The sequence below is a fragment of the Thalia democratica genome, chromosome 7 (genome assembly GCF_965202585.1).
Source record: "Thalia democratica chromosome 7, ktThaDemo2.hap1.1, whole genome shotgun sequence".
NCBI lineage: Eukaryota > Metazoa > Chordata > Thaliacea > Salpida > Salpidae > Thalia > Thalia democratica.
Window position 1 is genome coordinate 43,625,138 of NC_139171.1, and position 23,105 is coordinate 43,648,242.

The 23,105-nt window shown below is 26.2% G+C and overlaps 1 protein-coding gene across 3 annotated transcripts; it reads right to left on the minus strand.

Moving 5' to 3' along the window:
* Positions 1 to 3,248: 3,248 nt before the first annotated feature.
* Positions 3,249 to 23,102, minus strand: LOC145840357 (serine beta-lactamase-like protein LACTB, mitochondrial). 3 transcript variants are annotated; one of them, XM_082947595.1, is made up of 9 exons: positions 22,942 to 23,102; positions 22,637 to 22,754; positions 13,376 to 13,578; positions 11,241 to 11,385; positions 8,600 to 8,765; positions 7,313 to 7,463; positions 7,210 to 7,248; positions 5,075 to 5,167; positions 3,249 to 4,004 (listed from the first exon to the last, which is right to left on the minus strand). In XM_082947595.1, the coding sequence occupies exons 1-9, from the start codon at positions 23,059 to 23,061 to the stop codon at positions 3,687 to 3,689; spliced, it is 1,353 nt and encodes a 450-aa protein (XP_082803721.1). In that variant the 5' UTR covers positions 23,062 to 23,102; the 3' UTR covers positions 3,249 to 3,686. The 3 variants fall into 3 exon arrangements, with proteins under 3 accessions (XP_082803721.1, XP_082803723.1, XP_082803722.1); XM_082947597.1 differs by having other exon boundaries at positions 22,874 to 23,006; XM_082947596.1 differs by lacking the exon at positions 7,210 to 7,248.
* Between the last annotated feature and the right edge of the window lie 3 nt (positions 23,103 to 23,105).

Here is a 23,105-nt window from a genome sequence, read left to right on the forward strand (position 1 = left end):
CCAAATTATAAGGATGCGACGAGGCATCAGAGGTTGAAGATGTTAACTTTTTATCCAGCACGTTCGATGTTTCGCTAGCGTACTGCACATTAAATGCTAGGCTGCGTAGGAATACTTAAACTTTGCTTATTCACTTTCAGACGAGCAAACGTGCCTAACACTATTTCGGTACAAAAATTAATTTATTCAATGAGGCCTTAACGCAAAGTATGTGCATGGTTGCCACTGATCAAGCTGAGAAAAATTTCCTAACTTTTCCTGACTTTTTACCAAAATTTTCCTGACTTTTCTAATTCAGACTCTTAAATTAAACTTATTCTAATAATCTAACATAATCTAACACTTGAAACTACATAAAGCTTTCAATCTAATTTTAATACAGGTTAAAAACAACATTTTTTTGCTGAATTCTATCATCAAACTTCTAGTACATCACTTAAACCATACATGTATGATTGATGTTTGTAATAAACAGCTCTATCAGCAAAATACTTGTATTTTAAACTTAAAAACACAGCTTGTCTTAAAAAAGACACTACTTTTTAGCATTTCCTAGCATAAATGTATCTAGATAAACAAACGACATATAAGGAATTTTTAAAATTAAAACCTTGAATTAATAACGAACTTTCACAGCTAAAATCTTAAAACAATAACAAATTTATACAGTTGAAACCTTAAAACAATAAAGAACACAATTTTTAGAATTTCCTAGCATAAATGTATCTAAAGCATCGAAATATATGGAACTTTTACAATTAAAACCTTAAATCAATAAGAGCTTTCACAACTCAAACCTTAAAACAATAACGAACTGTTACAGTTAAAACATTAAAGAACTTAATCAAATAGTGTTTTTTTAAATTTATGTACTAAAATTTATTTTCTTTGTTTTTTTATTAGCACTTCAACCTCTTCATCCAATGAAGATATATTTTCCTTCATCTGGTCTGCATTCCGCTTCAGTATACACATTAACTTGTTACATAAAATACTAAACTAACTGCTTAGTTATAAAGAACTCAATTATTTACTTAAACAAAAAACACTTTGATTCTAAAATTATGCTAGATAAACTTTTGGATATATATCAGTTTCACTATGTAAGTGTCCTTGCTACAGATCATAAATACTAAAAAGCTTACAAAATCTGCTTGTTCAAGTAGGGTACTTGTTCATTATGTTAATAGAAAATTTTAACAGTTTTATAAAGGATATTTTACTAATTTAAACCAGATGAAGAAGGCATTGGAAACAAAGATAAAATTTTTTGTAAATTTCTAGGAAAGTTTTGGAATTTTTTTTCTGACTTTAATAGACTTTTAATTAATTTTTACCATTTGAAGGCTTTGGAAAACAAGGAATTTTGTAAATTTAAACTGACAAAATCTGACTTTTTTTAAATTTCATCAAATTTCCTGACTTTTTTTCAAAACCCCCCATTTTTTCCTGACTTTTGTAATTTTTCCTGATTTCCTGACCGAGTGGCAACCCTGTATGTGTAGTAGGGGCGGGCAAAGTTTTTAATCAGTGGGCCAGGATCCGGAAAAATTTAGACCTTGATGGGCCGTAGCATTTCGTATTAGTGTTGAATCGGATTGAGTATTTTACCGGATAATGCCCTTTTAAATCCAGATCTGACCGGATCCTAATTCTAAACTACTTTTTGGATCCGGCCGGTTGCTAGTTCTGATTAATCTTTATTTCGAATTGACTAAACTCACAAAAATTTCTTACGTATGACATTTTGAGTAATTAGTTCAGAGTTTTATATCTATTATAAACCTAGGCCGAATTAATAATAATTTTAAAAATACAAAATTTTGTTTACTAAAACTTACTCGAGCGTAACAATTCAAGCTAAAACATAGAATTTTTTTTTTAAGTATGTGGAAAAATCTATTTTTGGCAACGTTTGGGCTGGAGGACCATACTGATAACAATAAATTTGTTAAAACAAATTTGTAATATCGATTTGGGCGGGCCGGATTCCATTGAATTTTAAAATTCGTCAGATTGCCGGTTATTTTTACTCCGTGGGCCTGATCGTTTGTTGCCCACCCCTAGATATAAGGTTCTTTTATATTTGACACCTTTGTCATTAATCTTGTTTGATGGTAAAATAAATGTTCCTTGGCTTAGGACTTTTAGTTTTTTAAGGCTAATTGTAAGGCCGAAATCTGAGCATGCTGACTAAAACTGACTCAGTAGAAGTTTACAAAGATTGTAGGCAGAGTGAGCTACAGCAAAGAGAAAATCTCGTGCTAAGAAGTTTTTCAACTTTCGATTTCTACACTGTCATGCAAGGTTGAAACGGCAACCATCATTTCTTGTATGTCGCTCAACTCTTAACTTTAATAGCAGGTTTCAAATAATTAAAAGATAATAATAACATTTTTTAACTTGAATTAACTATAATTTATTCCTTTAACAACTATTTTATTCTCTTCTAAATTACGTAGACTATTGTATTTATAAACATTTTATGTCGTTTACTTAAAGTATATTTTAATTGTTAATAAAATTTTAGTTTTTTTTTTAACTTTAAACATTTCATTTTTTCAATATTCAATTTTCAGCTTAGAATATATAACATTAAATTACTCTTTTCAGGGTTGCCAAATGCCTCCAGGTTTTCAACATTTCCTCCAGGCTTTTAAAAGAACACATTTTTGGGTCTATTTTTAGTTTAAAGTTAAGCTTAAGCTATGAAACTGTGTTAAATAGTATAAAAACATTAAAAAGATACTCAAAGCTATTTTATATGTGTTTTTTAATTAAATGAATTAAATAATTAAATTTATCTATATGATAGATTTTTTTAGTCACATCGAAATTTTACTATTTAACATGTTAAAAATTCCAGGTTTAATTTCTCTAATTCCACGTTTTTCCGTTTTTTTTCGGAACCCTGTATTTTATTTCACATTTTTTTGGTAATAATACTTTATTTATTTATCAAGGCATAGAATGAATTTAAAATATTTTTTTATTTTAATATATAGACAAAAATAGCGCAATACTCGATCACCTAATTAATTACACACACTGTCAAAAATCTGACATCGTACAAAACTTGAAAGTTTTAAAACGATAAAAGAAGAGTGAAGTTTACGTTAGTAAAAAAAAACTCAAATTAAAAAAAATGAGTAATCTAAATTTATATGCTCTAAAGTTGCAAATGGTTTACATAAAGTTACGAAAACTTTCCTAAAAAACAACAGTAATAAAATAGTTTAATATGTTTTTTAAATATTTAAAGGTTACAGAATTCTAACTACAACGAAATAAATACTGGCTTGGTTATATTTTGTTTAAATTTTGAAACAAAAACTATACAGTATACTAGTAATTTTGAAAAAATAGTAGTGTGTAAATAAGTAACTCATATTAGCAAAAGAGTACAATATCACTTGAAGTTTTGTTTTTCTTTGGTAGAGTTTAACTTTAACTATTTAACTACTTAAATTGTACATAATTTTATCGTCATGAAATTAAATCTTAACAGAAACTTTTTAAATGCATTTATTATTAAAACTGTTTTAATTAAATTTACATACAATAAATTATTTTGATATTAATAAATTAACTCTAAACAGTTATCTTAATGTACTAATGCATTTTTTAAACGTTTCAGATATTTTTTTTGCACAATTTTTAACAATTTTTTTTTATTGTATAACTCGTTAAGCTATTTCATTTGTAAAATTATCAGCTAGAAATTCAGCTAGTGTTTTCAAATTCAAATCTTTCATATTTGCTAAAATTACCACTACGACCCCTTTAACTCCAGTAAACGTTAATTTTTCTCTACTAATTAGGTCCTTTTGTAGTTCTTGTCTCTTTTCTTCAATACTGCGTTTGCTCTTCAGTACTTGAAAAGGGTTCTTATCTGAAAACTCTTTATGAAGATGGTTAGTTTTTAGTTTCATCAGAAGTATGTTTGAATTGCCTTGACCTGCACCAGTGTGCGAAATTTTCGTATTGTAACCATGCGATTTATCCTGTATCAAGTGTTTTTTTTTTATTTAGAATTTATAAGTTACTTAAATTAAGTTTTTTATTAACATAATGATTTAGAGATAGTTATTGATAATTAGAAAAAATAGTTTAGTCCAAAATAATGCAATGACATTTATAAATACTTATTTTAAGAGGTATGCACTAGCTATTTTCTTTTAACTAAAACATTTTAAAATAAGTCACTCGTTTAAAAAAAGGTTTAATAATTAATTTTATTTAGCGCGTCATCAGAACAATCTTGCTAAAAACTGATAATAGTATAGTGTAAATTTAGTTTTATACAATGATTTTGAAATTTTTAGCTAACAATAGTTACGTAATAAAATATAAAATATTGTTTAAAAGGTTTAAATTAGATTTAAGTTATACGTTGCTGATTTTTAACTTTTAAGCAGTTTTCAATCACGAATTTAAGACATTTTTGTTGTCTTTTACATCATCGGTTTAGCAGTGAACTTTATTTTGATGAAATATATAACTATAGAATTAACTTATGCATTTACACTCTTAATACTACACAAGCTAACTGCCTTATTGACTAACTAACATAAATGTGACTTAAATACAATTCATTGCAACTATTTATTTTTTCAAGCCTTTTTTGTTATACAAATAAAGTAACATTAATTAAACCTTTGTAAGTATTAATCAACTTAAACTTATCAGAAAAATTTTCCTTAAATTTATATTCTTATTGTTATTTAACTTTAATAAGTCACGAATATAATTTAGTTTAAAGTTAACTTAAAACCTGGTTTAAAAACTTTATCAATAATCATGTTAAACAAAATGTTTCACAATTAAATAGTTTATACGTTGTTTACTAAAGAAAAAAAGGGGAAAAAAAAAAAAAGTGATTATATAGTTGATAAACACCATTTTAAAAATTCAAAAACTTAGCTGAACTTAAAATTTAAAAACTTTATTAGTTGCAATAAAATTAACTGTAAATTATACATACTTTAGCGTTCTTCAAAAAGTGTACAATTCTTTAATGTAGATTATTCTTTAATGTAGTTGTTTTATAAATTTAAAGTAAAGCGTAGCTAACAGAGAAATATTCAATAAACCATCCAAGACCATAAGATTTCATGTAACTATTCTCATTTTTTAAGATAAAAGTTGGTGTCCACATTAATTCCACCTGCATTTTATAAAAAAAATTATTATAATTTTCAAAACTTTTTTTGTACTTTTAAACAACTTTAAATTTTTAACATGATTAAACATTTAGTCTTTATTAAGTATTTGAAAAACTAAACAAAATTATGATGTTAATAAAGAAAGCATTGAATTAACACTTTTTCTATTTTAAATAAACTATTTTTTTCAATGTTTACGAATATAGAAGTAATTTTATTTTTAATACATTGCTAAAACAAATTTATTTTTCTCATTTCAGATTAAACAAACACTAAATTTTAATCAGCTAAAGATTACAAAAACATTTTTAAATTAAAAAAAAAATCTTTAAAAAGTTGTCGTAAAATTTAAGTAAAAGTATTAAAATAGATTAAAAGCTAATATATATAAATCATAATTTTTAGTTTTCTCAAGTTTGCTTAATGAAAATTTAATGATAATGTCAAACAAAACTTACTATATAAAAATTAGTAAATAAGTGGTATTGTAACCCTATGGACTGTCTTAAGGAAATACTTTTATATATAGAGCTAATTTATTTATTATAGAATTAAATACAAGAGCTACAGAGTTATAAATAGTTTAATGTTTTTTATTTTCATTAATAAAAGCAATAAATAAATTTTCAGATACAGGTTAACACTATCAAAGTTTGTGTAAAAAACAGCTTACATCAACAACAACTCAATAAAAACATTAACCGCCAACACACAAAAATGGCCGAAAACTAAAATACAATTTAATAACAAAGTGCGAATTCGTTACAGTATATCATATGTAGTTTTTACTTTATTTGAGCTATTTTTGTTTATACTAGTAAAATAAACAGCAACTTGTGACTACTCTATTTAAAAAAAGTTTATTAATTAATTTCGTTCAGCTCAACGTCAGAATAAACTAGCTAAAAACTGATAATATTATATTGTAAATTTAGTTATAAACAGTAATTTTGAAAAAACGTAGCTAAAAATTGTTTCGTCATAAAGCATAAAAGTATGTTTAAAATGTTTAAATTAAAGTTGAGTTATACTTATGAATTTGAAGTTGTTTGTAAAACAAAAACATTTAAGATAGTAGAAATTTTACCTGAAACAAATTTACTGTTTATAACTAAATTTACACCATAATATTATCAGTTTTTAGCAAGTTTATTCTGAACATGAGCTAAACGAAATTAATTAATAAATCTTTTTAAATGAGTGACTTATGTTTAAATTTTTTAGTTAAAACCAGTACCAAAACCAATAAACTTTTAGAGTTTCTAAGTTTGGATAAAAATAACAAAACTGTAGAAACAGGCTTTTTAAGCTCTTTGTTAAGGCCTTAGAAGGGTTAGCCATGTTTTTTACAAGTTGATCTTGTTTTATAGAGTTTTTAAGCTTCAAGATGCTTTTTATCATTTTAAAAAATTTACCTTCGAATTATTTTTTGAGATATGACCAGTCAAAGTCGGGCCGCATAATAGGTTCCCTATGGGGAGGGAAAACTAAAACAGCGAAAAAAGACTATTTTATTTAAATCTATCTCCTCCTACATTTTTCAAGCAATCTTCTTCAAAATTTCAGTTTAATCTTTATAAAATAACATAAAAACGTTACTTTGGAATTAAAAAAAAAATGTAAAATTTTTTTTCTGAAAAATAAAACTTTTTGATTTTAAATTTTTGTGATAAAATTTTTATTTTCTTAATATATCAAAATTCATAAGCAACGTTTTTTTCGTTTTAATATAGGTAACATTTCCTGAAAATTTAAACAAGATTGCTTGAAAAATGAAGGGGGAGATAGGTTTTTAGTGATTTTAAAAATTTCCGAGAAAATTGACCCTGAAAAATTTGTGGTCTATACATTTGTATAAGAAACTTTTTATAAAAAATAAAATATCTCAATAGTTAAATTATATTTTTGAATTCTTTAAAAACTGGCTTGTAGTTTGTATAAAAAGCTTTCATATAAAAGCTTAAGTTAATTTTTGTAAAAAAAAAAGTATTGGACCTCCCCTATGGCCTTAATCATATTTATTTAGTTACATTCTTAAACTTACGCTTTTTGATGACAAAATAGTATTCGATCTTTCCGGGTTCTAAAAAATAAAGCACAAGTTAATTAAAAATTATGTACATTATTTAGTTTATGCAATCAGTTACCTGGTAAGCGAACATTAGTAAATTAGCAAATCTTATCAGGTCATCAGACGTTGAGGTAAAACCACCACCAGCCCATTTGTATGAACAATCAATGCGGGGTGAATTAACTACTTTATACTCATTTTTATCGTTCTTTTGCTTTGAGTACAACCTGTAAAAATTACACTAAGCATGACTTTCTAATACTAAAACTTAAACTCATATGTATTAGTTAAAACATATTCTAGAAAAAAACTTGTAGGCTAAAATACTTTTTCAAAGTTGTGGTTAAAAAAGCATATAAGTATACAATGCATATCAGTAATCACTCAATTATGGACCTAAGTTTATTTATCTGAAGTTTATGAAATTTAAGTTTATCCTTAAAATAACTTATAAATTATTGCTATTTTAATTAAAAAAGTCTTGTTTTGTAAGGAAAAATTTACAAATTAAAATGTTAATAATTATACGTACTCGTAATTCAATATAGATCATTACAAATTATAAACAGTAAAAAAATGTTTGTTTTATCTAAAATTTATAGATGATGAAAAAACTTTAAAAAAAATAAAAAAATATTTATCTTGTCTTTACCATAATGAAAGGGGTCGGCAAGTTACAGCTAGGTCAGCGAAAATTGCAACTTGAGCACTTAAAGTAATTATTGTATTTTCAAAACAAAGTGGTCTGTTAGTGTGAATAAAAAACTGTTAATTGACGCATCAGCAGTCAACACAATGCAGTTCAGTAATTAACAATCATGTTGTTTAGCAGTTAAGACATAATTTATCATTTGAAGACATTATTTTGTTGGATCAGTGTTGTTTGAAACTTTTCAACTTTGAATCAGTTGCTTGAACTGAACTGTTTCAGCTTCTTTACCAGTGGTAGATAAACCCGTGAATTAACACCACTGACAGAATCACAACTTTTTACATCTTAAATAAATAACCTTCTATTCTTTATTTCCTTCTCATAATATTCAATGAAAACTAATAATAATCTAAATAAAAATATTGTGTAAGCCTCAAAATTTTAATATTGTTTTAAAATTATACTTGTTATTAAAGATTCACATTAATGTACAAATAAAATGTTTATAACAAAAATAATGTCCGATATATTATCACAAAAATGTCAACCATCAAGCAAAAAATTAAAATCAAGAAGTTTTCTTAAAATTTTTTACTTTTTCTGGGAAAATCTAGGGAATTCAAGGGAAGAAGGAACCCTAAAAAAATTTAATTGTTTAAATATATTTTTGAAAAATAAAAGTCTGTTTTAGTTCAAAAATAGTAAAAATACCTTGAACGATTAAAAATAATGTGTTCGTTTTCATCTGGAAATGTTTGAAGTAAATGAAACTTTTTAAAATAAGCCATCATAAGGTCAATAAAATTCATTCCACTGCATTTTTGCATGGCAGCACTTAATAATGTATAACCAAAAGTTGAGTAGTTAAAATCCTTGCCTGAAAAATTAAAACAATTTAAATATTAATTTATTTAAAAGTTAATGTTAAACAATTTAACCAGTATCTATTTTGGCCATCATCAACAAAGTTGAGGTTTTTTTGCCATCCATAATAAACAATGAAATTAACCAAACGACCAACAACAGCATCTGAGTCAACCTACGACCGGTCTTGTCTTTATTAGGACTCATCAGGCAGGCATAGTCGCGAGAAACGGCTGTTGTGGTCTAACCAATCGACCTTAAGTGAATAAGCACTGAAACGACCGTTTTTGGGTAAAGTCCGAAAAATTAATGCAGCTAAATTGGTCACAGCTCAACGATTTATCGCGACTATGCCTGCCTGATGAGTCCTACTAAGGACAAAACCAATAGTAGTAGGTTGTCTCAGATGCTATTATTGTTGGTTGTGTTGTTAAGTTCATTTTTTATTTTTTAATAATTTAAGTACGCTTTAATTTTTTTCAAATCTTTATAAGTTAAAACAGTTGGTCTAAAGCAAGTCAGGAGGCAATTAACTGCAAAGGGGCCATGATGAGCAAAGTGACCATATGAGGGTACTTAGATATGTTACACAAGAAATTTGAAACTTACTTTAGCATGGTTGCCACTGATCATGCTGAGAAAAATTTCTTGACTTTTCCTGACTTTTTAGCAAAATTTTCCTGACTTTTCTAAATCAGTTTTACTTATATAAATTGTTCACATAGTTTAATAAAATACTACCCAAACTATTTAATATAAAATCCTTAAATTAAAAATCAAAAGAACATACTTAAGTAAGTGTAAAAAAAAAAGACATAAAAAAGTAAACTACATATCTGTTGTATAAAATTAATCCTCTTATCATTTAGTATAAAATTTGTAACAAATAAATATACTCTTATTTACTTTAAAAACTTAAGTTACTCTACAAAAAATACAAATAATAAGTAAACTTAATCTTGGCATATACCTCTCTTATAACTTAATTTATAAATTTAAACAACTTTAAAAAAATTATAAAGAGGTAAAGTATACACATTAACTTGTTACATAAAATACTAAACTAACTGCTTAGTGATAAAGAACTCAATTATTTAAACAAAAAACATTTTGATTCTAAAATTATGCTAGATAAACTTTTGTGTATATATCTCAGTTTCACTATGGAAGTGTCGTTGCTACAGATCATCAATACTAAAAAGCTTACAAAATCTACTTGTTCAAGTAGTGTACTTGTTCAATATGTTGTTAGAAAGTTTTTGCAGTTTTATCAAGCATATTTTACTAATTTATACCAGGTGAAGGCATTGGAAATAAAATTAAATATTTTTGTAAATTTCTAGGAAAATTTTGGATTTTTTTTCTGACTTTAAAGGACTTTTAATTAATTTTTACCATTTGAAGGCTTTAGAAAACAAGGAATTTTGTAAATTTAAACTGACAAAATCTGATTTTTTTTTTAATTTTATGAAATTTCCTGACTTTTTTTCAAAACCCCCCATTTTTTCCTGACTTTTGTCATTTTTTTTAAATTTTTCCTGACTTTTCCTGATTTCCTGACCGAGTGGTAACCCTGCTTTAGATACTCTGGGGTTTGTATTGAAGAGTATGCATAATAAAACAGTCTTCAGCACAACTTACGAGAGGTACAAATATTCAAAAAAAAATTATAGTTAGTAAAATTTATACTATACTAATGTAACTTCTAAGAAATCTATTTTGTTAAGCGCTAAACAGAATTAGTAAATAAACTTTTGAATTTTCAAAATAAGTGATAAACGTATAAATAATATAATAAAATCCTGCCTATATTAAGTTGTCATAAAATTAATTATCAAAATTTAAAATATCCGAATTAAATGTGGTAATTCGAATTTTAGGAATTTGTCTTAGTTTGAGTTGCTATGTTTGATAGCTTTAAATGACGCTTTTAAACTGTCATAATTTTAAATACTGTATTTTAAGTTTGTGGAATTTAAATTGTTGTAATTTGAGTTATCTAGTATTTCAGCTTTAAGTATTTTAATTGTCATGCTCCTACTTGGCTGTTTTAAATTCTGAAAACTTAAATATATCAATATTTTTCTCTGAACCTTCTTACTGTTAAGAAAAATGCTTCTATTTCATTTTTTTACATTTGTAAAACTAAACAAACTATAACTTTTTACGTTAACAAACTAAATACCTGATAAATTTAGTTTTAGAATATAATTGTAAAACATTTTTTCATTTTAAATGAAGTAAGACGTAAATAAAATCTTGTTGAAACATTTAAGTTTCATTCAAGTTTATAAAGTTTACAAGTTTATCTTAAATTAATAAACTAATTCAAACTCGTAAAGATATAATGTTAATTATAAATTTCAAATACTTTCTTTTTTATTACGCGCAACTGAAAAAGTTTGTACTTAAGTTTTATTTTATGGTTTTTATGTCTATTTACTATCTAGTTTTTTATAAAACCAAACACAATAAATTAAAATACTACCTGGAAAACTTACAAGTTCATCGTTTTTGAAAAGGTCTAAGCTTTTAATAACATCATATTTCTCATAAAGAAGTCCTTCATCGTCATGCTTATAATGTCGAATCCCAGATGTGTGTGAAGCAAGTTGTTTTATTAAAACTGAAGCCTGTTTAATATATAACATTCAAATAGTTTAAACAGTAAATCAAGTTTACATAAATATATGTTTACAAAAATACAGTTTACAGAATTTATTTTAGTTAAGTTAAATATATTTTTGTTTAACTTTAATATACAAATCAATTTTTAAAGAAAAATATTAATTTTTCTTAAAATATATTGTATACGAACTTAACACAGCTAAAATTGAAAAACTTAAATTTTATGGAATTAAAGCAGGGGTCAGCAGCCTTATAAAAGTCAATGGCTAATTTTCTTAGAGATAGTTGGTTGTGGGCAGCATTCTACGGAAAAAAGTATTCGCAAGCCACAGTTATGCTAAAATAATTAAAATAAACTGTGAAAATACTATAATAAACCAAAAATATCCTAAATTAAGCAACGAACGAGTAATTATTAAATAAAGAACCTAATTTAAAGTTTATACCACGAAAATTTTCTTGTTATTAATTTTAGAAAGTATGCATTTAGCTCGAAAGTTTCTCATGGGCCGCAGGTTTTGGCTTTGAGAGCCCTTGATTAGATTTTTTTTCATGTTTGTAGATTATTAAAAATAATATTAAACTACGTCTTTAGTTATAATTATAGCAAGGTTGCTGAGAACTTTTCGATGATGCGATATTATATGGTAAAAAAAACAATACTAAGCGCTCTACTTTGTAATAAAGACTTAAAAAGGTAATTAAACATTTCAGACTGTTTGAGACTACTTTCCATTTTCTTTTATTTACCTTTTTTAATGAGTTATTACAATGCATTCTTATAATAAATTTTGTGTTTACTTTGCTAAAATAACTTCCGACTTTAAATAACTGTGTATTAACATTTAAACATATAGTTAGTTGTATTCTGAAAAAAAAATTCTACCGTATTTAGTATGAATAAATACAGTTTTTATCAGGTACAATAGGATATTTTTTATAGACTATTTTACAGCAGTGTTGATCAATAGATTTTGTGAACATACTTATAGAAAAATGAGAGCCTAAGGCACGCACTAAATCAGTAGCCTAGACTAGCATGGCCTGTAAATTTCGAGTTGTTCCGTTTAAAATTTATGATGTAATACAGGGTTGCCACTCTTTAAGTCAAAAATATGTCCTTGGTGACCTTTCGTTGTCCTAAAACATCTTGAGTTCTTTAAAATTCTTTTTTTTTTCAAAATCAACAAAATAAAGTTTTTCAAATACATAGGTTATAAAATAACAAAACAATGTAACGAAACCAACTAATCTCATAGAAAATCTAGAAAAAAGATTTTCGGAAATCTTGAAACTATCCTGAGTTTTTTATAAAAAATAAAACTATCCTGAGTCAGCTTGAATTAAAAAAAAAACAAATTTGAAAATCCTATGTTATCTTGAACTATACTGAGTCATCCTGAGATTTTCAAAATGTCCTGAGTTATCCTGAGTGTGTATCAACCCTGCTCATAGCAAAAAATATATAACTTTATAAACCCGAAGATTATTTTTTTAATGTACAAACTTGAAATTAATTAAGGTAAAATTAAGTATTTCTTAATAATTAAGGTAGTTAAATAAGGTAATTAAGGTTTTCTACAGTATGCATACAACTTTTTTTATTTATATGTAGTGCACAGTTACTTTTGAAATAAAAAGGTTGTTAACTAAAAACATCTTTTAATAATGCCATAAGTACAAAATGATTCAACTTGAAATTTAAACACGGTTACCGCTAAAAATATACGTTTTTTTGTATCTAGTGTGGTAAGTTGCAAGTAATTTTTTCTAAATTAATTGCAACTGGCCACACTCACTTAATTGCAGCTGACCACATCATTACCTATAAAAAGATGTCATTTTTAAATTAAAAAAAAAATCTTAAAAAAATAGATATATTTTAATACATAAAAATAAAAGAACAAAATAACATGCTGCTAATATGATTTTTTGTAGGGATCTAGTAAGTTTTAAGTAAATTTGAAGGTTATAAATACATTTGTATTGACAAACCTCTTCAATCTCATTGTCTTTGATTAAAAAACTTTTAGGGAACTCTTCAACATGTTTAGAGACATCATCATTTAGGTGCAATAAATCAAGTTCTATTAACTTCATAAGGACTGCAACTGTGATAGGCTTGCTAATACTTGAAATCAACATTGAAGTCTCTGTACTACAATGCACATGGTTTTCTATGTCTCTTTCACCATAACCTAAAATAAATCATCATGATAAAGTTTAAAACTACTAATAAAATATATACACTACAAAATTACACATTACTTATAAGCATGCTTTGTTTTTTATGAGATACTTTTTCAACTCCTAGTTGCTTGTAGGGGTAGGGAGTACAGCACATTTTTTTGGTCATAATGTAAATTTCTTATGAGGATATATGATTTGGATGTGTTTTGGCTTCATTAGGGAAAAATTAAAAAAAAAATTGCAAAATAAACAGTCGCTGCCTAAAAAATTATTTTCAACCCTAAAAGTCACATATTTTTTGATTTTTTGTCTTAAACAGTAATAAAATCACTTATACATGTCTTAGACTTATAATTTATATCTTAAATGAAAGCTTATAATTGTAGGCATAAATTAAAAACATTTCAACTGCTTTTGATGTACTATGACGTCATTATTACACAAAATATGCAAATTTAGTCGGTAAAATTGAACTTTTATTTCAATGAAAAAAGCAAATTCTTCTACTGTTTTTACTATTAGTCTTTTTTATTTTGAATGTAAAATGTGTGAAGTCAGCTAGCCAGAAAAATATTACTTATGTAATGTCATTTCAATTGCATGTTGATAAAGATATAAAATGCATTTTAATAACTTTCCGTTATTGTAAGTTATGATTATTGAGAGCACCTGTCTAAGAGTAAAAGATCTAGACCTATTCACCATAGAAACTGCATGTAAATTTATTAAAATTAGTCTTATTTCGATTTTATTAAACAATAACTATTTATCTGTATAAAGTATTTTATTTTAGCTATAAGTATGTTATTTTTTCACATTACCATTAGTTTTAGTTTATTAAGTGTTATTCATTTAAATTAGTTAAAATTCAATTTGTTAGTTTGTTTAAATGTTTCAATTCTCTAATAAAAAAGTCTAGTATCAAGTCCTTTTTAGTTTTAAACTTATAGCAGTTTATCATTATTGAATTTACTTATACAAATGCTATTTACAAGACTGAGCACTTAGCAAGGTGTAAACTTTTATCTATATTACATATAAAAGCTTATACCTCAATAAGTGCTATATTATTCTGCACATATTATTATTCTACTTATAATAAAATTCTTTTTTACTAGGTATTGAGTTGATATTAACTACTGTTTAATCTATTGCTAATTAATAAAAATATAACCTAAAGCATATTCATAGTAGAAAATGTTATAAGAAATCTGATTTGGTAGTAGATGTGATTTACTCTTTTGTTAAATAGTGTATTATTGTTTCTTGAACACTTTTTTTTTGATTTCTCTAGGAATTGTTTCAGAAATTTTAAAAGTTAAAAAATCTGAATCTCTAAACAAACGAAACGAATTACAAACTGGCCGCATACATTATCGAAAACAATTTATCTAAAAACTATGTTTATAATTTTGTCTAAAATCAACTAACTATTCTATTATTACGTAATACCTAATTTTGTACAATTTTATTACTGTACTTACAAGTTTGTTTTTTATTGAATAAAACTTGGCTGAAGACGCGTTTTAAACGCAGAAACAGCTGTCCCAAGCAAAAGTTTATTTTGTGTATTTTAGTTGTATATAATAGTATATATATTATGTATATTATATCCCTTAGCAAGATATAAGCTTTTATATATTATTAAAAGTTTATACCTTGGTAAGTGCTCAGTCTTGTAAATAGCATTTGTATAAGTAAATTCAATAATGATAAACTGCTATAAGTTTAAAACTAAAAAGGACTTGATACTAGACTTTTAAATTAGAGAATTGAAACATTTAAACAAACTAACAAATTGAATTTTAACCAATTTAAATGTATAACACTTAATAAACTAAAAGTAATCGTAATGTGAAAAAAATAACATACTTAAAGCTAAATAAAATATTTTATAGAGATAGATATTTATTGTTTAACTAAATAAAAACTCTTCATATTTAAAATCAAAATTAGACTAATTTTAATAAATTTACATGCAGTTTCTATGGTATATAGGTCTAGATCTTTTACTCTTAGACAGGTGCTCTCAATAACCATAACTTACAATAACGGAAAGTTATTAAAATGCATTTTATACTTTTATCAACATGCAATTGAAATGACATTACATGAGTAATATTTTTCTGGCTAGCTGACTCCACACATTTTACATTCAAAATAAAAAAAAACTAATAGTAAAAACAGCAGAAGAATTTGCTTAATATATTGAAATAAAAGTTCAATTTTACTGACAAAATTTGCATATTTTGTGTAATAATGACGTCATGGTACATCAGAAGCAGTTGAAATGTTTTTAATTTATGCCTACAATTATAAGCTTTCATTTAAGATATAAATTATAATTCTAAGACATGTATAAGTGATTTTATTACTGTTTAAGTCGAAAAATTGTCCGCTTGGAGGGCCTGGTAGCACCGGCGGAACAGGTACTGCCTCTGAGTCACTTCTAATGGCTGCATGGCTCTGGCCAGTACCCTTCTCTTGACTACGTGTACAGTGTCTCTTACTCATATTCATTCAAAGTTTATATAAACAATATATAATATATACAAATATCAATAATATATCAAATATGAATATCAATATGTGACGAATATGAACATAATAATATCAATAACAACAGAAGTAAAAATATCAATATTTAAAAAAAAACTTTATGTTAATTAATAACTACAGAAACTTAAACCTTAAATATTACTAAAAATCAATAATAGATTATAAACAACTATAAAATTACAAAATGGCCCAACTTTTATAAATAAAGAAAACTTATACCTTTATTATCACTAAAATAGTACTGAAAATCTCTAATAAGATATATACAACTATAAAACTACTAAATTTATTATCAAACAAAATAACTATGAGGTTGCAAATAATAAAATGTAAGCAGAAAATAAATAAGGACTAACAGTTGCTTTATTTACTAAGAATTCTTTCTTGCAGAGAAAACTAAACTTAACTTTGGCAACACACTAACTCAAAATCTCCAAACTTAAAACTGAAGACATGTTTTAGCATACCTAGAGTTTTTATGACTATTTTGGCCTTTTAAGAAAAATAGCCCAACATTACAAAATCAAAAAAGATTTAAAGTTTAATTTTTTAAAACAAAATGTATTTAAAAAAAAGTTTGTAAACACTTCATGTAGCTTATTTATTGTATATATAATAACAGATTAAAAAGGAATTGGTGCAGGAACAACATTCTAGTAGATCATTTTGATAGGTATAGATATTACCCGCAGTCTGAATGTTTTTTAAAAGCAGAACTATAATTTTCTTGCTTTTAATTACATAACTTAGTACTAGTATACTTTAATGACAATAAATAAGTTTAATTAACAATTCTATTTATATCACAGATGTTCTTGTGCTAAAACTTTATTCCGACTAACGGCGTTTCACTGCTCTCAAATAAATTTAAGAACAGATCTACGGAGTCTCAAAAAGCTCTAAGAATTCTATTTATATATAGTTAAAAATTTGTTTAAAACTGAACAAAAAAAAATCTACAATATTTAAATGTTATATAGAAAAATCCAAGTTATTTTTGTAAAATCAGAATTATCAAGGAAACCAAGTGGGAACCCTGATTTAAACTTTTTAGTGTATTTTTTATTAAGTCTTTAAAGTCTATCTAAAGGAGTTGTTAACATTTTTTAAATAATCTGTCGCTATCCGGGATTCTACTTATACACAGATATGGGCCTGATTTATAACGCAACGTGCGCTTTAACTTGTATAGTAGATGCCCCAAGATAACGTTTAAATTATAGTTGACTTAATTAAACTATTATGACTTACTATTTACTAAAGGTTTAATAAATCAGTTACTTATACTAATTTAAACGTAGTTCGAATCTGTGATAATGATTATATTTACAATGAAATTGCAAAACGAAAAGATGATAAATTACTGCACAACTTAAAACTAATAAATCGAATTATCAATTCTTTTTAAAGACGAACATACTTGAATCAAAGAAGCTAAAAACTAAACGTTTAAACCAAACTCAAAAAGTGTTCTAAAATTGAAACAAACTCGACAAACAAGATTGAAACCACTAACAACGAAATGCAGCGAAAAGCCGCCATGACTTAAGTTGCTGCTACGCAGCAACAACTAAAAACCCAAATTACGCGCGATTTTTAAATTTATACTGCGCTTAAAGGAAAAAGAAGAAAGTAAATAAGAGACAATTACCACGAGAGTGGCACATTTCCTTTCCATACTTTCGTACTTAAAAAATTTATGCTTGACTTTCCGAAAAAAAAAACATTAATTTTTATTCATTAACACTTGTAAGAATGCTTAAAACTCTCTATATAGAAAAATGAACAAAAAAACGACCGCCGACTTTTATCTCCTTAGTTTTTAAAGTTTTACTTTACTTTGAAAACTCTATAAATTGGTTTAAAATACACAAAATTAATAAAATTATGATATAATTTTACAAAATGACAAAAAAATGTAGAAAGTTTAAAAAATTTCTTCACTGCTGGAAGTCGCTCCACCCTTGTACATCTCCTCGTTGTTTGACCGGTTTATCGGTTTATGCTGATCCTTCTGTCGGCCTCACGTCACTCTCTGATCGATCTGTTGGCACTACGGTATCCTCTGATCCGTCTCCTGGCCTCACTTAAGCGGTCTGTTGGCGCTACGGAATCCGTCTCCTGGCCTCACCTAACGTTCTGTTGGCGCTACGGAATCCGTCTCCTGGCCTCACCTAACGGTCTGTTGGTGCTACGGAACTCGTCTCCTGGCTCACCTAACGGTCTGTTGGCGCTACGGAATCCGTCTGTTGGCTTCACCTTAGCGGTCTGTTGGTGCTACAGAATCCTCTGATCCGTCTACTGGCCTCACATAGCGGTCTGTTGGCGCTACGGAATCCTCTGATCCGTCTCTCCGTACATCTCCTCGTTCCACTCCTTGTACATAAAGCTCGGTCTCATCGCCAATTCGTTTCTTGAGCCGTTCGTGCGAAAGTCCAAATAGAATGTACGTAACACTACTTGATTTCAATTTTAAAAACAAGTTAAAACATTAAAAAAAATTAAATTTATAAACTTACATGCTATTAGTTAGCAACAACATTTGTCAATTAGTTTATTTATATTTTATCTTTAAAGTCTGTTTTGTTTTAAAATAATTGAAAAACATTTATGGCTCTAATTAATACGAAGTAATTCTCTACAAGATTTAACATAAAAAACATTTCACATTTTACACGAGTTAGTTGACAAAACAAGCAATTTCATGCGTCTCAAAAGTTTAAACTTCTTTTCGTAAAAATATAAAGCCAGTGAACTTGTACTGATTTTAAAAACTTTAATATTCTTACAAATTTTAAACAAAATTGTTTTTTATTTTCTGATTTTAAATACCGGGTAAGACATTTGATAGCTCGAATGACCTAGTTAAAATGTTTTTTATAAGTACGGTTAGATTTAAAACAACAAAAAACATGCTTACAAAGTTTGTTACTAGTATTTAAACTTGAAGTTGTAAAGAATTGTCATTTAAGAATGAACTTCCTTTAACAATACCAAAACTCTTTCAGCAGTAAAAACATTGAGTTTGAGGTTGTAAAATTTCTGGTCATAAAGTTTAAACTTCCTTTGACATAACGAAAACTCATTAAACAGTAAAAGTTCGAGTATATTGTAATTAGTACAGTACTTAGGCGAAAAGAACTTTTTTAAATGTACTGGTACGAAACATTGTTGTTGCTGAATATAAAATTAAATTAAGTTTAATAAATTTAAGACATTTCACTTTAATAATCGATTATACACTCGAAAACAAGTTTTAATAACCTCATACAAGTATTTTTACAAGGACGAACGAAAAACAACCAAGTTTTTACATGCAGTTTAAAAAGTTTATTATCCGTTATAGTTCAAATTAAAACGATTGTTTGAAAACAAAAAATTAAACTTTACATTTGCTAACTTTTAAAGACGTTAAAAACTCTTGATGTTATAATAAAAGTTGTATTATTAGAAGCCTTTAATTTTATTCTAATTTTTATTGAACATTTCTCTTTTAATAAAACGTGTTAATGAATAAAAAGATTATTAATTTATTTGACGAGACGGGGGAACAACTGAAAAACAAGACTTTTGTTTCAACTTGCTCGTACAAGATTTAAAACTCACTTTAAAAAAACGCTTCAACGATGAATTGAGATAATATCATACACCACAAATACATTTTACTTCTAACACATGTCGATTAGCCTTTCCCAAACCACTTTAACATAAAACTAAACACAATAAAACTAATTAACATTTGCAAAAAAAACAACTCAAATCTATCACAAACTCGAACTACTTTGTTGTTTTTCCAACTAAAAATTTTAAACTCATTTTTATAAACTATACAGACCTGATGACTGGGTTAAATAAATGCAATTAAGTTTATCGAACTTATACTATTATTAAATCAGGTTTATTTTACTCTGTTTTTAAGTCACCATCTACAAAACGTATAAATTTCAATAAAGGTATCTGTGTTCAATTCCAGCTATAACTAACTGGCCGTCCGGATCATCATGTCGCTATCCCAGGCTTCTACTTATACACTAATACTTATAATTATACTTATACATTAAACGTAGTTCGAATCTGTGATAATGATTATATTTACAATGAAATTGCAAAACGTAAAGATGATAAATTACTGCACAACATAAAACTAATAAATCGAATTATCAATTCTTTTAAAAGACTAACATACTAGAATCAAAGAAGCTAAAAACTAAACGTTTAAACCAAACTCAAAAAGTGTTCTAAAACCGAAATAAACTTGACAAACAAGATTCAAACCACTAACAATGAAATGCAACAATTAAAAACCCAAATTACGCGCGATTTTTGAATTTATACTGCGCTTAAAGGAAAAAGAAGAAAGTAAATAAGAGACAATTACCACGAGAGTGGCACAAATCTAAAAAAATTGATTATTTTTTTAACTTTTTAATTTTGAAACTGATTGAAAGGAACATTTCTTTTAAATTTAAGATGTATTTCTCAAAAATAGCTGATGAAAAATACCTTTTTTTAAGGTTTGTATTGTAAACTTTTTCTACAGATATATTTATTTAGGATTTCCACTCTTTGAGTCAAAAAAACTGTACCAAGTGAACTTAAAATGCCATGAGTATAAATTTTAAATATACCTAAAAATTTTTCAAGTTCTTAGAAAAAATATTTTGCCTAAGGCGCAGACAACTTATACCTCATGCTCATTTTTCTTCTTAATAATTATAAAGAAGGTTGTATGTTATGCCAGCAGTCTTCAAAATGTGCACCAGTGTACACAAAATTTATTTTGGGGTGCACAACACTTTTTGGGTGCTTGAAATTTGTTTTGGGGTACATGAATTGTAACTTGGAAAATTATCCTAAATTTTGAAGCTTATACTAGATATTCAAGAGTTGATGATGAAGAGCAAAAAAAAATTGTAGGTGGTTTTAATGGTAGGTTTGAAACTTATACTATTTCTATTAATTTTACAAGATATTATAAAAAAAAAGGAAATTTAGGAAGCCACAAGGCCATAATTTGAAGCTTACATTAGATATTCGAACATCTGGGTATACAGAATTTTAATTTTGCATTTTAGGGTGCACAGATTTTAATTAGCTTGAAGACCACTGTGTTATGCTATTGCATTAGATGTTCATTAAACTTATGAGAAATACTGCTTTTGAAAATTCAATGTTAAAAGTTTAAGTTGATATTAAAAGACAAAATTTGTGAATACTTTTATGTAATCATGTTAGTAAGATTTATATATGATAGAAAATAGTTTGACCTTTTTTTGACATTTTAATTACCAACTTTAATCTTACCAAATATAGTAATAACTTAATGCATATTTATTAACTTTAATGTTAGCCTTAATTTTAATCAACAATTAAATATAAACTCAAATCTTGATAAATATTATTTAAATTTTAAAATAAAATCTACAAATTTATTTCTATGAATATTGAAGAACTAGCCGTAGAGCAAAAAATAATTTAAATAAGCATTTCAAAATCATTAATATTCATATTTAAAAATTATAATCAAAATTGGGTATACAAAATAACAAAATATCAACTAAATCTCATTCTAGACCTAGAAAAAATCAGCCCTGGGATTTTTAAAAAATCTTAAACTATCCTGAGATTTTTATAAAGAATCAGTACTATACTGAGTCATCCTGAGTTTAAAACAAAAAGTCTAAATATCCTGAGATTTTTTAGAATTTTAAAATATATTGAGTACCCTGATTGTGTGGTAACCTTGTTTAATTTCTGAAAGCTTTTTTATTACCTTTCTTTTAATACTTATTAAATAGTATACATATTATGTAGAAAAGTTCCCAAATCCTTAGTTGTTTTGTAGTTTATTATCAAATTTTTTTATAAGTATGTGTCTGCATTAGATGTTCACTAAACTTATGAGAAATAATGTTTTTGGAAATTAGACAACACTGGTCTATACTCTTTTATTTTTACTGAAAACAAGTATTAATAAGTTATAACAAACAACTATATCTATGAATTAGGGACATATAAAACAATAAAACTTTATATTATAAGTGACTTACATTATAACGTATATTAAAACTTTTCAATGCATAGTTAAATTTAATTTTTTGTTTTAAACTTAAATCATGATAAATATTAGTTTCTGATTTAAAGTTACAATATTATTGTAGTGGAGAGCTAGCCACAAGGCTAAAAAAATTAAATCAATTAAAATTATATACTTCAAGAAAACTGGGTGTGTAAAACTTCAAAATATTGAAACTGGATTAACTAAATCTCATTCTAGATTTAGAAAAAATCTGCCATGAGATTTTTAAAAATCTTAAAATTATCCGGAGATTTTTAAAAAATAAAAACTTGATGGAGTCACCCTGATTTTTAAAATAAGTAAAAATATCCTTAGTTACTCTGAATGAGTGGCAACTATGGTTATATTTATAAATCAAATCTGATCAGATTTTTGTTTGTTGTTCTTATGGAATATGCTTTATTAATTAGTATAACTAAATTTTCAACCTTTTTGCCACACTTTTTTACCATCTGCAGTAACTGAAACAACCATTCCAGGAACAGTTTTATCATCCATAAAGTTTTTGCAATATTCATCAGCACTTTTGATCCTTTCACAGTGCTCCTAAAATTTAAATCAAAGTAAAATTGTAATTTTGTTATAAGGTAAAATTAGAACAGAATTAGTAATCTCAATACATAAAATATAAGCTCTGATATTTGATATATAAACTGTTTTTTAACCTAAACTGAACCATTACAGTTTTTGTCTTTCATTTATCTTTATAGCTTTGATTAAAACATTCACAAACTTTTCCTATATAAATCTCATGATTTTTAGGGAAAGGAAGCGCTAAGTCCAAGTCTTCTTGATAAGTCTTTAGTTTAGTGGCAACAATACTAACTAAAAATTTCCACTCAATCCTATTCATTGTTTTTATATTTTTATCTGAATATCTTAAACAAGTTTTAGAAT